Source organism: Drosophila pseudoobscura, chromosome 2, assembly GCF_009870125.1.
Source record: "Drosophila pseudoobscura strain MV-25-SWS-2005 chromosome 2, UCI_Dpse_MV25, whole genome shotgun sequence".
Lineage (NCBI taxonomy): Eukaryota > Metazoa > Arthropoda > Insecta > Diptera > Drosophilidae > Drosophila > Drosophila pseudoobscura.
The window spans coordinates 21,795,025-21,816,367 of NC_046679.1; the positions used below are offsets into that span (position 1 = coordinate 21,795,025).

The 21,343-nt window shown below is 42.3% G+C and overlaps 3 protein-coding genes across 6 annotated transcripts in view; 1 reads left to right on the forward strand and 2 right to left on the reverse strand.

The window, feature by feature from the left end:
• Window positions 1-18,056, reverse strand: part of LOC4802398 (FERM and PDZ domain-containing protein 4) — a 33,212-nt gene extending 15,156 nt beyond the window's left edge. For 2 of the 4 annotated variants that reach the window (XR_004468562.1, XM_033377279.1), the window contains exon 1: window positions 17,592-18,056. The gene's annotated coding sequence lies outside the window, so the exon portion shown is untranslated. The remainder of the gene's footprint in view (window positions 1-17,591) is intronic. The other 2 variants (XR_004468561.1, XM_001359286.5) reach the window with 1 other exon arrangement.
• LOC6897590 (thioredoxin domain-containing protein 9-like) lies at window positions 420-1,292 on the forward strand. The gene is made up of 2 exons (XM_002137699.3): window positions 420-593; window positions 654-1,292. Exon 2 carries the CDS (start codon window positions 681-683, stop codon window positions 1,110-1,112), a length of 432 nt encoding a protein of 143 aa, XP_002137735.2. The 5' UTR covers window positions 420-593; window positions 654-680; the 3' UTR covers window positions 1,113-1,292.
• A 1,086-nt stretch (window positions 18,057-19,142) lies between the features above and the next one.
• Window positions 19,143-21,289, reverse strand: LOC4802400 (mucin-2). The gene is made up of 6 exons (XM_001359288.5): window positions 21,105-21,289; window positions 20,960-21,026; window positions 20,838-20,897; window positions 20,721-20,780; window positions 19,532-20,434; window positions 19,143-19,472 (listed from the first exon to the last, which is right to left on the reverse strand). Exons 1-6 carry the CDS (start codon window positions 21,210-21,212, stop codon window positions 19,279-19,281), a joined length of 1,392 nt encoding a protein of 463 aa, XP_001359325.4. The 5' UTR covers window positions 21,213-21,289; the 3' UTR covers window positions 19,143-19,278.
• Between the last annotated feature and the right edge of the window lie 54 nt (window positions 21,290-21,343).

Sequence of the window (21,343 nt, forward strand, 5' to 3'; positions counted from 1 at the left end):
AGCAACACGAACCACATGGATACAAGACCTAACAAACAAGAATGGAAGGAGAGCTCTTCGAACGCTATAGCTTTGGATATACTTCCCTTCGATACGTCGTTTCCATAGCTAGAGCGAGAGAGAGAGAGAGCTAGAGAGAGAGAGTGTCTGGGACAGCCGCAAAGAATGACAGCAAATGTGAAGGAACTTCCACTAGAAATACCGAAATAATAAGACTCTGAAAACTAGACGATATTCTCTGTACAGCTATTTAATATTTTTACTAGCTGTTGCGGAGATATTTAAATGGTAAAGGTTTAAATGGAAATGGAAAGAAATATATTAAGAATTTAGGTGAATATAGAGCCGAATCCGAATCGCCTGTTCCCGAAATACAAGCAATACGAGTATAACGAGCATATAACAGTGTTCGCAAACAATAATAGAGCATTTCTTTAGCCTGCAACACTGGCTGTATAGTTGAAGGCAACAAAGTCTCAGCAAGCAGTGAGCTTCTAGGGCATATACCAGGATTAAAGCCTTTTCACTTTCATAAAAGTTCTAAAACTGGAAACATTCGAAAAGAATCAATAGATTACGCTACAAATAGTTCGGTAATTGTATTTAAAAGTCCTATAGATTTTGTTCACTTGAAGTCTTCCTGAATCTTTTAGCTCGAATATCGCAAAGCTTGTTCGAAAATGAAGGCAGAGAACAACAAGAAGGACTGGCTCGCAAATGGCCACGGCGTGTACACACAGTTGTTCGACGAGAAGGAGTTTTTCGAAATGGCAAGCCATACGCCCAACATCGTTGTGCTGTTTTATCAGACTGGCAACCAGGGCTGCCGCATCATGGACTGGCACCTGAAGCTCCTGGCCGCCAAGCATCTGGAGGCCAAGTTCTGCAAACTGAACATCGAGAGAGCTGGATTCCTGCAGAAGCGCCTGCGCATCGAAGTAATACCCGAGATTCTTCTGGTAAAGGACAGCACGACGGCTGACTTTATTGTCGGCTTCCAGGACGTAAACTTCTCCACGGAGATGCTCGAATGTCGCATCGCCAGATCTGGAACCATTTCGTACCAGGGTGATCTGAGCAAATCCTCAGACGTTAAACGCATATTGGGTTAAAACTTTGCATAGAATGTTGCTAAGTAAATATCCAAACAAAAACAATACAAAAAACACCGACACAAATTAATCTACAGAACATAGATCCATGTACACCAATTACATCTGTAAACCCAACCAGCATATGGATTATTGTTAATAATGTAACTATTGAATAAAGAATCCTCAATGGGCGAAACTCCTATTTGAAACTTTTTTTTCGAATGACATAAAAAGAGATGTTTTGGCACAAGCGATTAGGGGCTTGTACAATGAAATCGATAAAAAATATCGATGTTGTGTTAAAATTATTAGTGCCAATATTCCAAAATGTGTCACGGATTCCGGTTAAAATTTTAAAAAGCTTGTCTCTCGTGGACCTTTCACTCTACTGGGAATCAATAAAATTCCTTGTATACTCCTGTTCTACATTCATATAGATCAAAAATAATATATAGATTCCAATATATGTATAACCATAGGATATAATATAATTTTTGCTAGGAATTTTTTTACTTAACTGATGGAAAATTTGTTGATAGGAAAAAATGTAAGAAAAAATTAACACAATACCCCCTGCAAGGGTATGTGAAAAACAGAATTTTACCTGTTCCCAACATAATAATGAGTTTTTAACAAGTTTACGCAAAGAAAAGGGAGAAGAACAAAGAGCCCAGAGAATAAAGGGAATGAGGAACACAGATAGAGTGCTTTTGTGGGGGAAAAAACGTGTTTTTTTTTCAAATTTTAATAAATACAACAGTGAAATGTCAAATGCAACAGAGCCCAACAGAGCACACTGAAGATGACAGGGCGCACCGTGGCACATGCGACACATAACCGTTAGCGCACCTTCACCACCCGCCCACGCTCCCACCTGTCATGACAAGACATGACGTGACGTCTTCCCAATATGAGACACAGAGACATAAAGACATCGCAAGAGAGAGCGAGAGCGAATGAAATGCAATTTTCACGTACCCAAGTCACATATCATGAGCCAATTGAGGGAAGAGATTGAGGGGGGCAGGCTGGTGGAAACGTGTCTTTGCTTTTTCGGGTAACCTGATTGATTTCAACATATTCATCAGGCCATGCCCTAACATTGGCCTACGTTTTGGGTCGCCCACACCGGCACTGCCACGCTTTCAAATCCACCAACTCGCTCACTCACTCATTCTTCATTCATTCACTCATTTATTCAGTCACTCTGCACTGTGTCTTGCTATGCGGATACCGTTGGGTTTAGCAAAAGGCTGCACGTGTCTATATCAAGCCTCTGTCTCGCTGTCTTTCCTTTTCCTTCTCTTTCTCTCCAGCCTCCTCTCGTTGGAGAATTTGTATACCCTAGACAATTTCGGGGGATTTTTTCGATTATGAATCTATTCCTTTGCCAGGGTATCCCAGGTCTCGAGCCTTCATCCTCGTTTCGATTGAGACCCATTGAGAGTCACGAAGCAAACGGCAATATGAAGTCCAAGTCTCTTAAGGCTTATTGATGCGATGTCTCAGTTTTCGTAGTTTTTCGCATGACGCAAGCAGACTTTTGCGGTGCGGCTTTTGTGGGCCAAGAAAATGTGTTAACAGACCCAGATGTTGGATGCTTGGATGGATGGAGGATTATCAAATTGGCCCGGGGATTGTCTTGATTGAAGGGCAGCATCTGTGTGGACAAATGTCGTCAACATTTGCGGCTACCGAAAGTTTTGAGCAAAGAGTTTTACTCGCACAGACCCCTTCTCCAAATCTGGATAAACTTTTGCCACAGAAATGGTTAAGCTGAATAAATATATTGAAATTAAATGTCAGATATTTCACCCACATCATCAACTTCTGCTGTTAAGTTTTAATTAAATTGGATTATATACTAAACAGGGGGGATCTGTGGAAATGTCATATTGAATGTGCATTAACAGATTATAAGAATTTTAACGGAAAATTTTACATTTATTTTATGCTAATGAGCGATAAAATTACTTGTTTGTAATAATTTGTTGGGAAACTAATTATTGGCTGGGGAATTTTATCGAAATATAAATATAAATTCAAATAAATTGATGAGTCTCATAAAAATTTATTGATTTTTAATGGGAATCCCAATGCAATAAATTGCATTATCTATTTATGATTTATGGAATCTTTTTCAACGAAAAGGGGACATAATTTGAATATTAAACGTATAAATGGTATCTACCCATCTGACAAATATTATTTCAATGAGATAGGGGAAAAAAGGTCTGCATTTAGTACTGTTTTATGTTAATAGTTTCTTTGATTTTTCTTTAAATAGTTCATCGTTCGCTGATTGCTCCTAATACTCCTATTGTGCCTTATTTATTTAGATTTATTCTTCTACAATAAACAGCCAAAGAGGTAATAAAACAAAATACATGCGTGTGCGCGGCCGAGAATAGAGACCCATGCTTAGGATCGAGAGTGCAAAAACAAAATTCAGCCTCGCAGAAAAGGTTTTTGTCATTATTTTTTTGTTTTGCGGTTGTTGGACTGCTTTCAAATTAAAAAAAAACGTGCCCTATAATATTCATACTACTTCGATTTGTATTTTCCCCATCCCTTCGTCCAACATCCCACCAGAGATTATGTGCCATCATGCAGACAGAAATCTTGTAAGCATTTAGCTTAAGTAAATGGCCTCGCCAACACTTCAGAAGGGGCATTAAGAGACGGCCAAAGACAGTGGGAGAATAAAATGTAAAATTTTACGAAATAACGGAGACACTTGTATCATTAACAGCTGTTTCACATGACACATGACAGTGCGGGAGGCGACAACGGGCGACAGGGTGACAGAGCGCGAGCGACAAGGCCATCGCACACGTGGATGAGTGCAAGAGAGCAGGAAAGTGGGGAAAAGTGGGGAAGTGGGGGTGTACATGTACACACCCTCTGTCGCTAATGACTGTGAATGAACCTCCTTGACACAATTATGAGCAAGGAAGAAGATGGCCCACCAAAGGACGGCGGGGGTGGTGGGTGTATCCTGAAGATGATAAAAGGGAGGGGTGATGCCTGCCCGCCTGCCTGCCTGTCTCTGAAGGCAGCTTAAAATAATGGAAACAAATTGCAAAATTGTTTAATGTTCGTGGCGCGTTTGGCAATTTGTCGTCCTTCATTTGTCGCACACACAAGGACCTCCTCGGCCTCAGCCACTTAAAGCGAAATGGAAAACCGGATGTAGGACACAATTGGCGGAAACATTCCGGCCGTGGCTGGGGTTATTGATTTTCGAATTTAACGGCTTTATGCTTTATTGGCCAAGTCAATTGTTGGCCATTTGTTTTTTGCCACCGGCTCTTTTTCGGTCTCGGTTTCGTTCTTATTATTGCGCCACTGGTTGTGCCCCTGCTTGGGTCTTTGCTGCGAATCCTGCTCTTTGCTCTGGCTTTGTCTCTCTGCTGCGCTGTGGTCGCTACTTCTGCCTACAGGGCTTTGCCACTGCCCCAGCTATGACTGCCACTACACTGAAAGAAAAGGCGTTACTCATTTTTATGGGAGGTAGAAAGAGAGAGAGAGAGAGGCATCTCTTTGCTTGCATGTCCATGACATGGAAGCCTATCGTTTGCTGCTTGTCTACACTGAAAAAAATGGCATGAAAATCAGCCCCGGTCAATTGTTTTCCACATTCGGCTATAATAATATTTTGATTTTAATTTGTTTATGATTTATTCATTTATTTCTAGTAGTTTTTTTTAAGAATTTTTAAAAGTTTGCTTGCCACAAAATATCGGAATTTGAGGGAATATAGTGTGATATCACAGGAGTCTGCAAAAACCATCACGTAACTCTAGGCCATAAGGCCTCTGATCATAAGTGTACCCACTGTAAGAAACATTTAGATACATAGAACATTCAGATGAATCTTTCATAAGGACACAGTGCCACGATATACAAATAGTAGATCATGTCTCGTATTTTTAATCGTTTTCTTAACATTTTTGTACAGTGCACCACTGCCATTGCTTCTGTCTCCCGTTCTGCCTTTTCTATGCTGCCTGCCTTTTTCTGCGGCCGCTGCTGCTTCCTGTTCGGCCTCCGCCACTGCCATTTCCTCTTTTTTCGGTTTCTTCCTTTACGGCCTTTAGTTTCTCTCTACCTTTTGCCTCTTGCTGCTTCCTGTTCTTTCTGCTTCGTGTGCTTTGAAATTGGCTTCTCCCTATTTGGTCTTTTTCACTTAAACCGAAATGTCATTTCGATTTGGTTTCTTACAAATGGCCGTCCCCATCTCCATCCCCATCCCCATCCCCATCCTTAGCCTTCGCCACTCCTCGACAATTTGTTTGCCGCTTGTGTTTTGGCGAATTAGCCGTTTAGCCTAAGCGGAGAGCCACCGGAGGGAGAGTCCAGTGAGGGGTGAAAGTCGATTGAAAGCTTTTTAAGGTGTGTTTTTGCTGTGTGTGTGTGTGTGTGCGCGCGCGTGTGGCAGTTCAAGGAAAGCCAATTTATTGCATACGTCGAGGGGCAGTCGTAGAATGTGGGCAGGAGTCCTGCCTACTCGAGCGGAACTAAGAAGCAGCCAAAAGGAACGGCTTAACCTTATCAATAAGGCCAGCCTTTGACCCTGAGCCATATCGTGGCATAGAAAATGGGATAAGAAAGATGTCAGAGCACTCACTCCTCCTCTCCCCCACGGGACCCAACTTCTGGCATAATTTCTGGAGCATAGAACTTGCCGCCGCATTCCAAAGCAGCTAGAACTTTGGCCAAGACTTCCTCACACACACATACACTCACAAAAGAGAAGCAGGAGTGGGAGGATGAAGATTGTCTATGGCCTTTCAGGATTTATTTACCCATACCATAATACCCCTGGTCCCAAAAAAGTTGATTCATTTTCCATTGAAATACGATTATCTGGAATGTGCCAACAAATTTATGTTTTTGTCAAACTTAATTGGAAAATTGAGCATAAGAATTTTTGAAAAGGGGACAGAAAAATAAGGAGAAGAATGAAGGACAGGGAGCAGCGATATTTTTAAATATGAACATTTTTTACCACATTTTTAGCATTAGGTATTGTCGATAATTAACTTTTTTTGGGGAAAATATTTAACACACCACCAAAGAGCACCTCTGTCTCTGTTCTCACTGTTAATACTAAATTTATAATCTAAGCAAATCCTATAATTTATGCAGCTTTAATCAGTTAAAAGTTAGACCCTCGATGCCAAAGTTGTGGCTGTAAAGTTGTGGAAATTAAAAATTCTTGAATCATGTAAAATCAAGGAATTCCTCTGCTGTGCTGCTATACCAATATCGATTCATGGGCAACGGCATTCGCTGTGCTCGTAGCTCAGGTGACTCTGCCCCACTTCAATTGCCCCACTCGTGTGCAGAGGCAGTGGAAGAGGCAGAGGCACATAGACAAAGGTTCTCCTGTGTGCACTCCCTATAAATAAACTCGCCCACACATCCCACAGCCATCCACTGGAACACTCGAATAGATCCAGAGAGGTAGACACAGACACGTAGCAGGACTTCTTTCTCTGTGCGGAAGCATGAAAACGCCCCCAAGGCGCGCATTAATTACAACTTCCGGTTCAAGCTTACCCCTGGCATCAGAGGACAGAGAGGCACAACAGAAGGGAAACAGCAAATAGGGGAACAGGAGGGTAGCATCGAGCATGGAGCGTCAGCGTCAGATAACAAAACAGAAAATGCCATTAAACTGATTGAATGACAGCCTGATCAAATGATTGAATGCAAGAGTGAGGGACCGAGCAAATGAATGGGGGAATGGGGAACAGTTTGAATGGCTCTTCTTCGGCTTCAAATGTCACGTTTTGAGGCGAGTGGGGTGGGGAAGAAAAACGAACCTAGACACAGGAAAAAACAAGTTGGAAAATGGTAGGAGGAAGTCGATAGATGGTTACTACTCGCAGGAGTTGTAAATTTAGAAAGATCTCACAGAGAAACGATGGTGAAAAAAACAAAATAACCAACAGAAAAACCCTTATCAACGAATCTTGAACCGAGCATGAGTTTGGGCACTTCATGCACACGCAATGTATGTTGTTTTTGCTATTCTCGGGCATTTTTCAATAATTTTATCTGCAAAAGCTCTTAGGTGTATACTCTCGGATAGCCTCTCGGATGTAGGGACCCATAGAGCGTCGGCTGTTGATCTTGATCAAGAAAAGACATAGCCAATCGCTCCCAACAAGTACTCGATGCAGTAAAAACCTGTCAGGAGTCAGGTGCTATAGGTATCTAGTGAATAGGAGGAGACTTTCCCAAACCAAAAGCACGTCAGTTAACTGAAAGAATGAGGAAACCAAATCGTGCAATCAATAAACAATGAAACGGCTAGCAGGCAATACCATTTCGTTCTCAGAAGTTTTTCCATTTTCATTTCCCGAGATGTTTACACGAGAAATTTGTTAACAAGTGTGAAGTGAAAAGCGAACGCTGCAGCGGCATGCGAGTATATTTCAAAATGCCAAAAGGAGTGGGGGCTAAATAGGGTATGGGAATGGGAATGGGCTATGGAATGCCGGGTGAACAAAGGGATTATTGACTTGAGGGCAAGTTTATTTTACGCCAAATGAGCTCAGCCGCAAAATATCGATTTAAATCAATGTCCATCCATCGCAGCACTCTCCATTCTCCATTCTCCATTCTGGTTGGGGGTCGGCCTCCGTTTCTGTTCGGTCCTGGTCTCTGCCAAGTGGATATGTCTATACGGAAAGGGCCCCCTGATTGGGGCGATTGCTGCAGGGGAGTATGGGGCAGGTCACGGCGCCTCCATGAATGAGAACGCGTCCACATGGCCAGGGCATGACGCCTGTGGTTGAGGCAGCTAGAGCTCTTTTCTCTCTGTGTGTGTGTGCGTATTTTGCTCTGATGGTTTCGTCTTTTATTTTTAGACATATCGACGTCTCAGCTATAAATATTATTTCTATTTTATTACACATTTTATTCCATGCGATGTTTGCTTTTGCTGGCTCTAACGAATAGGTTCTCTTAAGGGAAACATCTGGCCACAACACGTGCTAAAAATCTTTCTCTCTCTCTCTTTCTTTTAAATAATATTACATCGTGGCAACAAAAAAAAAAATAGAAACTAAAATCAATGTGCTACCATCGTTAGATTTATGAGGAAAACCCTCTATAAAATATAAATTGTTTTTCTCTTTGATTCCATTAGGGTTAAAGGTTTTCCCGTTCTTTGAGTCAATGATTTTGTTTGCTTTTAAAAATAAATAAATATTTATGAGCTGGAAAATTCTAGCCTGATTCTAGCTTTGTTCTCTAGATAAGAATCAATGTTTATGGAGATATATTTAAAGTAAGTTTTTAGGAAAATTGAATTAGATTTAAAAACAAAAATAACAGATGATAGATAAATGTAGAGGTAAGATTATAGATTAGGTTGCTTTGGCACAGAAATCATCAGAAATATGGCCAAAAGAAGATCTCTTGTGTCTGTGGAAATACAAGGCCCAAAGGCAGAGGCGTTGGCATTGCGTTGACGACCACGTTATGACTGACTGACTGACTGACTGGAGTGAGGGATCGGATTGAGTGACTGACTGAGTGACAGGGCCTTTACATCTTCGAACAGAATGAGATCTTGACAAGCAACACGAAACGATGAAAACACAACAAAACGGGAAAGAAACGTACAAGAAAGAAAACGAAGCAAGATATCAAGATCAGGCCGATTTCAACGGAATCCATTTAGTGCTGCCAAATAAATACCACCAACAAAACGTTCAACGAGTGAACTTTTGTGGGGTGGGGGGGGGGAGAAACAAGTTCCAGACTCACCAAAATGTGAAGAGAAGAGAAATTTAGGTAAAAGTTCCCTGTTCTGATGTTGCATGGAGTCTCGAGTGTCGCGGGGCCAAGAGTCATAAAAAATCAATGTTTGAACTTGTCTTTTTACGACTATTGCTTCATTCTGTTTGAGGAGTGCCTTTGGGGAGCAAAGTAGGGCCACATTTTGGTTCTTATCAACATTTATCCAGGTGAGCAATAAAATACAATCTATTGTGTTTTGGGCCAGGTCATTACACGGCTTGAAGGAGATAACAAGGTGATGGTTTTTTGTGTGAGGAGTGTTCCGGTACCACAAGGATTCAAAGTTAAAGAGAAACCAACATTTTAGAGGAGGAAGGTGAAGAATAACTTGAAAATACATGTAAAGATTTTCAAGGGTATGAAAATAATGAAAGTAAGTGTAGATTTTCTTTTTATAAATTTAAAACTACAAATTCTTTTTTAAAGTTTTTTAGTTTAGTTTTAGTATAGGACTAAATGTATGAAATGGAACGCCATAAGATAAAATCAGATAAATAGTTTGAAAATTAAATTGATATTATTTTTTATATAAGAATTTATATTCAAAACTTTATAAATAATAAGCGGATATCGGTTGAGGTTAAGGAGTGGTTTCAACTCGAATGAAAATGGATAAGATTCCATAAATAAAATTTATTAATAGACATTAATTCCTCTAAATCACTAGAGAATATTCTTTGTTGATTAATTGTACAAATTTCCATATAAGCGTACGGGTACAAGGAATTCAAGATCTTTTAAGATGCAATCCCACCTTTTATTATAAAGGGTGATATTTGATGGGATTATAGTTGAGTCTAAGTTCAGTCTGAACATTGAATAATATTATTTCAATAATAATATTATTAGTGGAAATTCTATCAATATATTAATATTTTTGTTACATATAACACAAATATGTACATATCTCCAATACTGTTGTTCAATAAAAAAATCACTTGAGTGCAATCAAATCTAGATAGTTTCAAGCCTCCATCCAAGCACATAAAATAACCTTCCATCTTTTATCGACAGCACATACCACACACACACGAGACACTTGAACATCAGACACCACCCCCGCAATCCCTTTCAAGTGACCCTTGACCCTTTTGGCCAGTAGGAAGAGACAAGTACAATGTATACAAGTATATTACAATAATCGTACAATATATTGCCGCAATGCCCATAAAAGTTGACCAACTTTGGGGGATTCCAATTCCAGCACTCGAACCGAAGAGCGAGAGACAGAGAGAGGGAAAGAGATCTCTCTGTCGCATACATATAAATGAACTAATTTGGTTTACGCTTTTTGGGCGATTTTATGGACCGCAGTGCCGCAGAGGCAGACCGTGGGAGGGAGGCCATGGGAACTTCTCACAGTGTACAAGAGATGTATGTGGATGTGCCCCTGTGCTATGGCCAAAAACAATTGTACTAAAGCATAAATTTACTTTATTAAATAAAGAAAATACGGCCATAATTCTTTGGCTGCTTTTAGGGCCCACATCTACATCTTGGCCGGCCCCCCATCCGGATCCGTTCTGCTGACGTTGTCTCTGCCGTTTTGTTGCCGTTTCTGTTGGCTGTTGCTCGCTGTTGGCGGGCGGTGGCGGTGGCGGTGCCGGTGGCGATGGCAGTGGCAGTGGCGTCATGGTGGGCGTCTCTGACATCCACGCGGCGGCGGCGGCATCCGACAGACGCGACGCTCAATTTCTGGCCTTACTTAACCAAAAATAATTATGTGGGATACACACAGACATACAGACAGATACAAAGATATACTACTAGTCGCAACTAAATTAAGCATATTTTAGCTATTTTTATATTGAAATAATAATTTGGCTGCTTCTTGCCATTTGTTAATGGCTTTGAAATGAACAGTCGAGTCGAAGGAAATCCAAAATGAACGACGAGTCGAAAGATGTTCCACAGAAAATAAAAGGCCACAGAGACTGTGGATACCCTAGAATTCACCAATATGATAGTTTTATATTCAATGGAAGAAAGGAATATATGTTGATAAATATTGCATTTGAAGATCATTTAGGAGTTCAAAGAAAAGGAAATAATAATAAGAAGAGATCAGGCACAGTTTATCTTGGGCCATTTCGAATAGGTTCCTTAGGGAAACCGAAACTAATGTTTAGTGAAGAACAAATTATTTCTTATAAATGATTATTTATGTTATCTCAAAAAGGATTTTTATAGGATTACTATGGCTTTTAATTTCAATTAAAGAAAGATGTGTAAGGAATATGTTTTGCTGTACCAGGATTTGGGCTAGAGCGGCTTTGATCGCATGCTCCTTAATTTCGTTTACCTTACATGCAGTCTCGAACCCCCGCTAAAGTTCATAATACTTTCGAACGTTTTGTAGGATACAGAGTACCGTCCAAAATGATGGAAACTCTTTCGCAAGATGCCAACGACAACGATAACAGCTTCCACCTGCATACACAACCAACAAACACAGACAGCAAAAAAAAAGACGAGGCGTCCCCCCAGCCTCCACGCAAAACTACAATACGAAGGGGGGACCCGTCTTATTTAGTAATTTATTTATAAAATCTTCCCCCTACACAACTTACAGACCAAAAAAAGTTGAGAGGCAAGAAGACGTACAACAACAACAGCAACAACAGCTACAAAAAAATTGACACCGGAAGTTGTGGCTGCCTCATCTGCTCTCTGGATTTGCATCTTCATGCCCCATCTCTGTGCCTGTCCCTGCTTTTCTTTTGCTCTCTTTCGGAAGCCAGACAAATGCTTCAGAGACAAATTACTTGATTTGCATAGTATACATATATATTCTCCTCCAATATATACATACATATACACCCGCATAAGTACAGACCCGAGGATTTTCTTTCGGCTGCGAAAGAAAAACCTCTCAACATTGTCATTTTTTTTGTTGGTGGTGGGTTGGTTCCCTCTTTCATTTGATTCTTTTTTTATGGAAATTTTTATCAAAAAAAGAGAAGAAAAAACCTGCGGGGTTGCTTGTTAGGTGCGGGAGGCGCAACCAAGCGTGGCAACTCCCATCGTAACTCCCTCTCAGATGGGGAGCTCCGCTCTGATGTCAGTTGGACAAGCCGGCTTAGCCTGAGACGGGGCTTTCCATTCATTCATTAATGCCCAAAGAAGCGCGGCGCAGACCCAAAGAAACAGCGGAGTGACAGAGCAACAGAGGGACATCTATGATACTTTTGATTACATGATGCCCTGCTTCTGCTCTTTTGCAAAAAAAAAAAAAGGAAAGAAAAAAAACATTGCAGCAGCATCCCAGTAATCCCCATAAGACGACTAGATGCCAAGGCATTCCTATAGCTATAGCACCGATTACAACCAAAGCCAGAAACAATCGCCGCCACAGTGGTCCACAGAAGAAGGTCCGTCAGTACACTGGGGAAATGGTGCCTAAGGGTGGATCAACAGATGGTCAATCGATGGGATAAAATTAAATATTTACGAGGCATCGAATTGAGAGTGTTGATGATAGTTTAATGGGGTACAAATATGGGGGTAGACTTCATAGATTAGATTGCGGGAGTCGTTTAAAACTCAAGTGTTTGTGGGAAGAACATTTTCCACAAAGCTACATCTACCTAAAAGCACTTGGCTGCCATCGATCTGTACACACATATATAATAAATAAAATCTACTAATTAAAAATAAATAGCTTTAAAGATTACTTTACCTATTACTGATCTATCTCTAATGCTTCACTGATGACTTTCCTGATAATGCTACCACTTTATAGATGATAGATGGCGCCTGGTTATGGACGATGATTAAGCGGAAAAGCAACACAATTTTCCATCCCCACTATCAGTGGCCTTATCAAAATAAACTCAGGCAAATAAAATCAGGTGCAACTTCCAGCCTAATCTAATAAGCGTTTATAAATAGTATGGCATCGTTGCATCGACAAAAAATCTGTGATGTGGAGATTTGTGGTGAGAGCTAAATAGGGGGACAAACACACATCAACAATCGCGTAACAGGCAGAGGCCTTATCGAATCAGTATTGCATAATCAGCATCCAGTATTCCTCAGGGAAATCGTTTTTTAATTCATTACCGTTTCAGAGTTTTTCCTATCCAAAAAGTTAAATATTTTTTATTTTTTGATAATCTGCAAGCCTTTATTTTCAGTTAAACAACTGATGAAAACCACTGTGCGATCCACAGAGCTCTCATGCAATCGTAAAAATGTAGGGAATTAAGTCAGTCAGTGACTGTGTGTAACAGTTAACTGAATTTGTCTCCCCATCTCTGCACCGCCCCTCTCTATACCTCTTTCTCTCTGTCTGTGGAAGTTGCACAATAGCAGAGGGGGAGCCAGTGGCACGGGGAAAGTCTTACTCAATCTTGGCTGCAGTCTGCAGACGTTTTTCCAGAGCCAGAGAAAAAAGTAAAATTCAGCTTGAATGCAGCGCAACTAATTAGTTTTGAGGCTGCTGCTGCTGCTGGCGTTGCTGCTGTAATCGCAGTGGAGCGCAGACAGCGACAATTTTCCCACTGAATTTTCACTTTTTTTGTGTCTTACCCAGTTTTCTTTCTTCTACGTGTGCGCCAAAGAAAATCAAGGAAAAACAAGCAAAACAAAAGAATTTATGAGATACAAAAAAAACTTTTTGCCTCACTTGGGGCCGTAGAGACATCGGGATGGGAGCTCCTATATCCACGAGTGTAAGTGCTACATATATCTCTGTTATGTCTCCCATTGGGATTGTTCTTATTTTGGGTTTATTTCCGAAAATAAATTCCATAATAAGACATATGGAAAATCGTTTCTTGAAATACCTAAATTGCACACTCGAACCAGATAAAAACCAGTTGCTACGTATTCGAATTCAATACAAAGCGAAGTATACGAGTATATGTACGATATATGGATATAAGAAACATTATACTTGACTGCAAGGTCGAAATTAATTGGTTCTTGGGCATTCCATATGACTTAATGGAAGTATTCTTTGCAAATGTTTCACAAAGCAATAAAATGTAGATTTTCATAGATCGAAGGATAACCTGTCAATGGACCACAGTATTCTCTTCGTTGTAGGTGTTAAAACAGACCATATAATATTATGATTTGCCTATTTGTCCATTGGCCATTCAAAAAGATTCTAGACTCCAGTCTTTATCCCCCACCCCATCCGCGAAGTATTACATTTTACCGTGACATTTGGTGACATTTGGTATATTACAAGGTCCATCTGCCAAATATACTTTCCACTCCGATTGATGGAGCAACACTGTCTGTGTAGGGGGATAATCTCCTTTAATTTTTTAATTAAAACAAATGAATGTCGAGAGTATCAGTCTCCACTAGGCCCTTCATGACTTGGACTACGAACAATAAACTTCCGCTAATAGACCATAAAAAGACCAAGCAACCCAATAAGCAGAGTAGAACGAGTACAACAACATCAGAGTGTCAAAGTAATCAATGACCCTCCCACAAAGGTATCGAAAAGATGCCAAGTGCCTCTTAATTTGACTTTATATTGGATTTCTGTTGTTGGTTTTCTGTTGACTCTGCCTTTTGTCGCTTATTGCCTGTTTAAAAAAAAATCAAAATCAAAATCAAAATCATGGCCATGGCTACTCGTAGCATGCGATTGTACGTTTTCAGTTTCGGTTGGTCTTTCAGCCATAGAGACAGAGAGAGAAAGAGACACGAAAATAAATAAATAAACATGGCTGAATAAATGAATATTAAATGGCCAAAAGCTTTGACCAAAAAAATAATAAATAACTGAAAATAATGCATGCAAACAGAACGGGGTTTCGGCTCGAACGAAATTTTGTATACCCTTAAAAAACGGAACCCTCTAATTGATTATTATTATTATATTGTTATTATTAAATTCAAAATTTATGGAGCTGAGGGGCTGAGAGTCTCAAATGTTGATAAATGTTAAGATTCAGTGGCACCTGATTTTCATTGATTGTAGTCATCCGATAAGTCTTCCAGAGCTTTAAGATTAATGCAAATGTTTTCTTAGGTTTTCTTAGTCTTTTAAATTGAAGACCCCCCGTAAGGGTATACGTAGGTATTAAAGAAAAAACCAATGTACGGGGAATGGTAACCCAAAAGCGATATTCGATACGCAAATAGCAGAAAATTTTTGCGTGTTTGTTTGCCCTATCAGTTTTTTGCCTGGTAGTCAGTGTGGCACAGTGTTTTGCACAGTGCGTTGCAGTGTCTATTTATGTCTGTGCCTGGCAAAGCCAGAATCGGATTCAAAATCGAATACAATCGGAGTGCGTCAAAGCGGGGGCTACGTTTGAAATTTGATTGACTACAAACCCATACAAAGAGGACGGCGGCACGAACGCGTACGACGACGACGTCATCTGCCAAGTATGTTTTTTAAAGCTTCAATTGGAACTTGAGGCTTGAGGTTTGTTTTTTTTCTAATGCTGCCGCCCACGTACAGTCCGCCAAGAGATACTTTTACAGCACACACACACACACACGAACAGGCAAAAACCGCGAGAGCGGAAGCAAACAACTTCGACGGCATAGAAGTGTGTGAGCGGGCGAGAACACGAGAGATATATGGTGTATGGGAAAGGGAGATGGGGAAGAGGGAGTGACAAGCTTTTGCGGTTTTTAGTTACACAGAAGACCCTCGCACAGTGGAATGGGTAGGCAAAGAAACGGGGCTTCAATATAATTACATTTGTGTTTTGTTTTTTTTTTTTAATGTGAGCAAACCCCAAAGATAAATATTAAGCACAAACAAAAATTTTGTTCGCTGCTTTCGAATTTTGAATCGGTTTTAGCTATTGAATCTACTCTGGTCATATCCTATCATATTGCACCACTGTGCCTGTGACGGTGTCGTTTTTTTCTTCCCCCCCTTGGTATTGTCATTTACTTTGTGGCAAGCAATTACATGCGACAAGCCAAGCGGCAGTTGTTTGTTGTTGCTGGTTCTGCTGTTGATATTTGATGTTTGTTGCTTATGGGTTTCGTTTTTGTAGGCGTGGCCCAGTTTCTTGCTGTGGTTGTTGCCACATTTGGCAGCAACAATTTATGTCAAGCCGAAAGCCGCCTGCTTTTTGCGTCTCTGCGCGAAAACATGCGTAAAAGTAGCTGCGAAAAGACGGCCACACTGTGTCTGTGCCGTGCCGCCCCATCAGACACCCTTTCGCACCACACACCCGCGCCCGCAGACACACCCGCCCGCCCCTCACCGTAATTAAAATGCCTGGCAACAAACACAAAGTTTTTTTTTGGCGAAGAGTGTGTGCGTGGAGATGAGCAGATCTGGGAATAGACTGAAGAGATCTGTAGGGGAGATGGAGGGCATTGTGACAGTGGGTTGAAGAGAGCTCCTGGAGAGGGAGAGGGAGCGACGCCAGGCCTGCATTTAATGGCAGTGTTGACAGCCGCCGCATAGCGGGACGCTGGCATCTGTCATACATGCATGTCATACGGCAAATAGCTTAACTGTCATAAAAACAACAAGTGGGAAGGGCGTACGAGACGAGGGCGAGGGAGAAGGGAGAAGGAGAGCAGAAGATCGTAAAACGGTTTATTGCAGGGAGTCGCTGCTTGAGGAAAAGACGGCTGGGGTTGTACGAAAGATTGAACGTAAAAATGCCTGTTCTTTTCTCTGGCATGTTTGTTGATTTCCAAACATACATATATTATTTTTATGTTTCATTTGATTTATTTATTAACTGCACTGCCCGGACCCTTCTTCCACAATCTGTACATGCTCGCTACCACTCTCACTCTCTCTCTCCTTCTACCTCTCCCCTTTTGTTGCACAGAACTACTGCTGGGGCTGCTGCTTATTCTTCCTCTTCTTCAGCTTCTGGTCAAAACGCCAACGCCTCACACACACACACACACACACACACACACACTTACACAACATAGTTGTATGCGTGTTAGGGAGGGAGTTTAATAATAGCACACACTCACACACACGTTATAAAAGCTCCCGCTGGAGCGGCGTCTGCTAAAGATGTTAGAAGAGGTGGAAAGTGGAGAGAGGAGAGTATAGAATGCAGCACTAAAAACTTCAACGACTCCTCAACCCCCTGCACTTCCGCACTCTTCTGGCAAATATCAAACAGCGAGAGAGCCAGAGAGAGTGAGCAGGCAGGGCAACTGAATGGCAGCAAAAATCACAAAAGCAAATACAAAAAACTTTCTTACTAACACACATGCATACACACACGTACACCCTCTCCCATTCCCCTTCCCACTCCTCAACGAGCCAACGCTAAAGTTTTGTGTGTGCGTGGGCGGGAGGATGGGGTGAGGGCTGACGGGTGACGGGTGAGGCACTGACTGCCACTGCCACAATAATGCTCTTGTTGTCTGCGGCAACCGGGAAAAGAGATGGCAACTGGCAACAGTTATGACGCGGAGTAAGAGTGAGAGAGGCAGACGGCACAGGAAGTTTGTTGTTGATTTTTTGTTGTTTTTGTTTTTCTTTCAATTAACACCATGGAAAGGGTAGAACAAGACAGACAGAGAAACAGAGAGAGGGACGGGTAGAGAGCAAGTCGGGAAAATAGAGAATCATACAATTTAACTAGATACTTTTTTGCATAAACAATTTCTTATACAACGAACGGGCAGGCACAATTTTGTTTATTAAATATTATTACTGCACGCTGCACACGAACACACACACACTCATACTCATGCATGTATGACGCGTACCTCTCTCACATTCGGTTCGTGCTTCACCAAGTAGACGCCGCCAACTGCGAGCGCAACAACAATTTAGGTGTGATGACGTTTGGGCAGGGGGCGGAGGTGCAGAGATGCAATTAATGCACTCTTGTTGTTGTTGCTGCCTCTGCTTCTACGACACTTTGACGTTTATACTTTTTTACTTTTTACTTTTGTATTTGCAAACACAAACGTCGCGCTGTTTCTCGATGGCTTTGATTTAATTCAAACACACTTTACTTTGCTTTTGGTTTTCTGTTTTTTACCGACACGCAAAGACACACAAGCCCACAGAGGGAAAAGCCAAAACGCGCGCACGTCCGTCCGTTTTCTGCTCGTGACGCGACGAGTGAGTGCGTTCGATTAGTTGTTCGGTACGACTAAAAAGCCCCGTTGATTCGTGGACTCCACGAACCCCAACCGGCTGGACCGGAGCCGGAACCGGAGCCCCCACCAGTTCGATTGGAACAGCCGGCGCATTGAGCTGGTTCGCCGGGTAATCGGGCAATCGAACTAGTTCGCAGATGAAGGGACCGTTGCAAGCTGCCAGCGGAATGAAAAAAACGAGGGGGAACGTTGTGAGTTGCTGCGGACACCGCAACTCTACAGTTATACCCGATACTAAGTCAGTATGGCTCTCCTCCGGCAGACGCCGCTAATATTAAACGTCACGACAAAGAGTGCGTGCGAGAGAGACAGAAAATAAGTCTGAGCGTGACGTCGGGCGCTGCATAGCCACTGCAAATTGATATTGCTTTTGGTTGCTGACATTAACTCTCTCGCTTCACAATTAAAGCTGCCACTGTAGAAATCTGTAAGCAAATAATACAATTATGACCATGTTAATTCGCTAGAAAAATACAAACTTTATATAAACTGTTTCGGAATAAAACACTCTTCCTCACCAGCGATCTTTCATTTTCCAAATATGGGAAATGTGGTTGATCGTACAGTGTTATACATTTTACCAGTCTTTACATACTCTGGTATAACATTAATTTTCCAGTCATACATATTCAGTAAGTAAGTACAATTCGGCGATAGCCTAGGCACTCTCGACGATACCTGTCGGTATCCCCGCTTGGTAAAGACCTCCGTGGTAATTGGAATCCGTGGTAGGACCCAGAAAACGAGATCTGGCGATTACCTAAATGCTCTCGGCGGGATTCGTCTGTACACCCCGTGAGGTTCCCCCAGGCCTTGGAGTTGGCCGCCCACTACCTTCATAAGGGCTACCTGGTCCCCTCCAGTCCATTTAGGACGCCCGTCCGAGCCCCACACGCCCCTCGCCTCTGTCGACCCCTCGTGGGACTAGTCCGCCGTCCACCATTGTAGGCCCGAGACTCGGAGTCCCGCCAAATTACGAATATGGCTTTAGTTTCGACCCTGGATGTAGACTGAGATGTGTACCAGGATCGCTTCCTTACAATGTACATATACATTTTTTTTTTTAATTTGGACTGGACTATAAAGTTAGGATAATTATTTAAGTCTGATCTGTCATCTCTGTCATCTCATTGGAATAAATGGAACTTGAAACAGCAAATAAATGGCATATTTTATTGTTGCAACACTTCGAACACTATTTTATTCTCATTTTACTTCTTCATACTTACTTCATTTATAGATTAGATAGATGGAAACATTTATTTGGATCAGCCCGTTGGCTGATCGTTTAATAGCACTTCTTGTGGCACCAGTCCCAGATGCAACCATCGTCGGCGTTACAGCCGAATCCGCTGGGATAGATGCCGCAATAGTCCTGGGAGTTCATGAAGGAGCAGATGCCGTTGGGACAGTAGTAGCTGTAGCAGCCCGGTGAGCATTTGTCCCGCTGGTCGTGCTTGCAGCCAGAGCAGTCCAGGAATTCTGCAGTCGAATTGAACGAATAATTTAATGATGTTCAGGATTAGGCAGCTCTCACTTACCGCTCTCCTTGCACTCGGGCGTACTGCAGGCCTGCAGCGGAGGATTGGGCGGCATCACGAGGCGTCGTCGGTTCTCGCTCTCGACAATCTGCGGCGGCTTGAGATAGATCACCGAGTTGGTGCAGACCCGGGGATCGCACAACTTACGCTCCCGGCTGGAGCAGACCCAGTTGGGCGCGTAGTTGATGCATATCCGGGGACTCTTTACCAAACAGCAGCCCGGCGGAGGATTCCGGCCCGGAAAGACTTCGGATGTCGGTGGAAGCGCCATAGTCGTTGGTTGCCCTGTAGGATAAAGCCATGGTCTCTTTGTGGTTGTTGTTATTATATCGTTGGATTCCTCATGCCTGGTGGTGGCATCGTAGCTCTTGTCGTACGCCTCATCGTATGGGGGGTGTGTAGAGTACTCCACACGGTTAATGTTCTCGGTGGCCACCGTATACTCGTGCTGGTTCCGGATCACATTGTCGATCTCCAGTATAGTGGTTATATACCCCGGCTCCTGGCAGCTCCCGCCATGCCACACGGTGCCAGCCGGACAAGCCGGCAACAGGCAGCGCCCTGCGTAGTATTCACCCTCCGTGCAGACAATCCTCCGGCATTGCTCCTCGAAGAAGATCGAGCCGGGCGGACAGCGCGCAAGTTCGACTGGACGTTCAACTGTTGGTGGAAACGGAGGTGGTGGTGGTTCCGTGGTCGTTGTCGTCGGTTCCTCTGTGGTTGTTGTTGAGGGTTCTTCTGTAGTTGTTGTCGTCGGTTCCTCTGTGGTTGTTGTTGAGGGTTCTTCTGTAGTTGTTGTCGTTGTGGGTTGGGTCGTGACCGGAGGAATGACTGTTGTGGACTCAAACGGACAGGGCAACGGATCCTTCAAATAACACTTTCCATCTGTGTTCAGGTAGTAGCCTGTTATGAAGATATCGAACATTTGTATGTATAAAAGGCATATTTAATCCAAGCTTCGAATATTTTTTCTCTATCTAATGCAAGCAACTGCTATCATCTTTATGTAAATATATGCTCGACACGCACAAGCGTTTTCCACTGAAATTCGAATCAAGCTATTGTATTTTGCTGTTTCAGTCTTTGGCATTCTCTTTTAAATATATGTAATATATATACAGGAGGTAAATATATTTCTACGTATGCCATCGGACGTACATCGGAGACACTATCCTGAAACAGAACTTACCCGTGGGACATACTAAAGCATTTTGCGGATAGCACTGTCCATCTGTGCCCAGGTAATAACCTGAAATGGATACACAGAAGTGTAAAAGCAGATAGAAATGCACTAAACAGAACTTACCCGTGGGACATACTAAAGCATTTTGCTGATAGCACTTTTCATCTGTGCCCAGGTAATAACCTGAAATGTATATACAGAAGTGTAAAAGCAGATAGAAATGCACCTTCTCAGGCAGCTCTTACCCGCGGGACAATTCAATGAGCTCAGGCAATAGCCATTGACATTCTGATATCCGGGCGGACAGTAACCCTAGGAATAGAGGAATAAATAGGGATCACATAGTCAAATGTCCAATCTATTAATGGAACCTTGAGCATTGAAGCTTACCGTGTTGTCTGATTTCTGATAACCCGTCGCGTAATTCTGAGCACATGCGTGGATCGCCAAGAAAAACATCCAGCACCAGAGCTTTGGGCGTAGCGATGTCGTCAGCATCTTGAATATTTTTGATCCGGTACTGTGTGTCGATGCTCAGCTGTCTGAACCCAGGACGCGACTAACGAAAAATCGCTACAGATCGAGTGCAAACGTAGGCCAGGAACATAATTGTCGACGTCGCGATAACC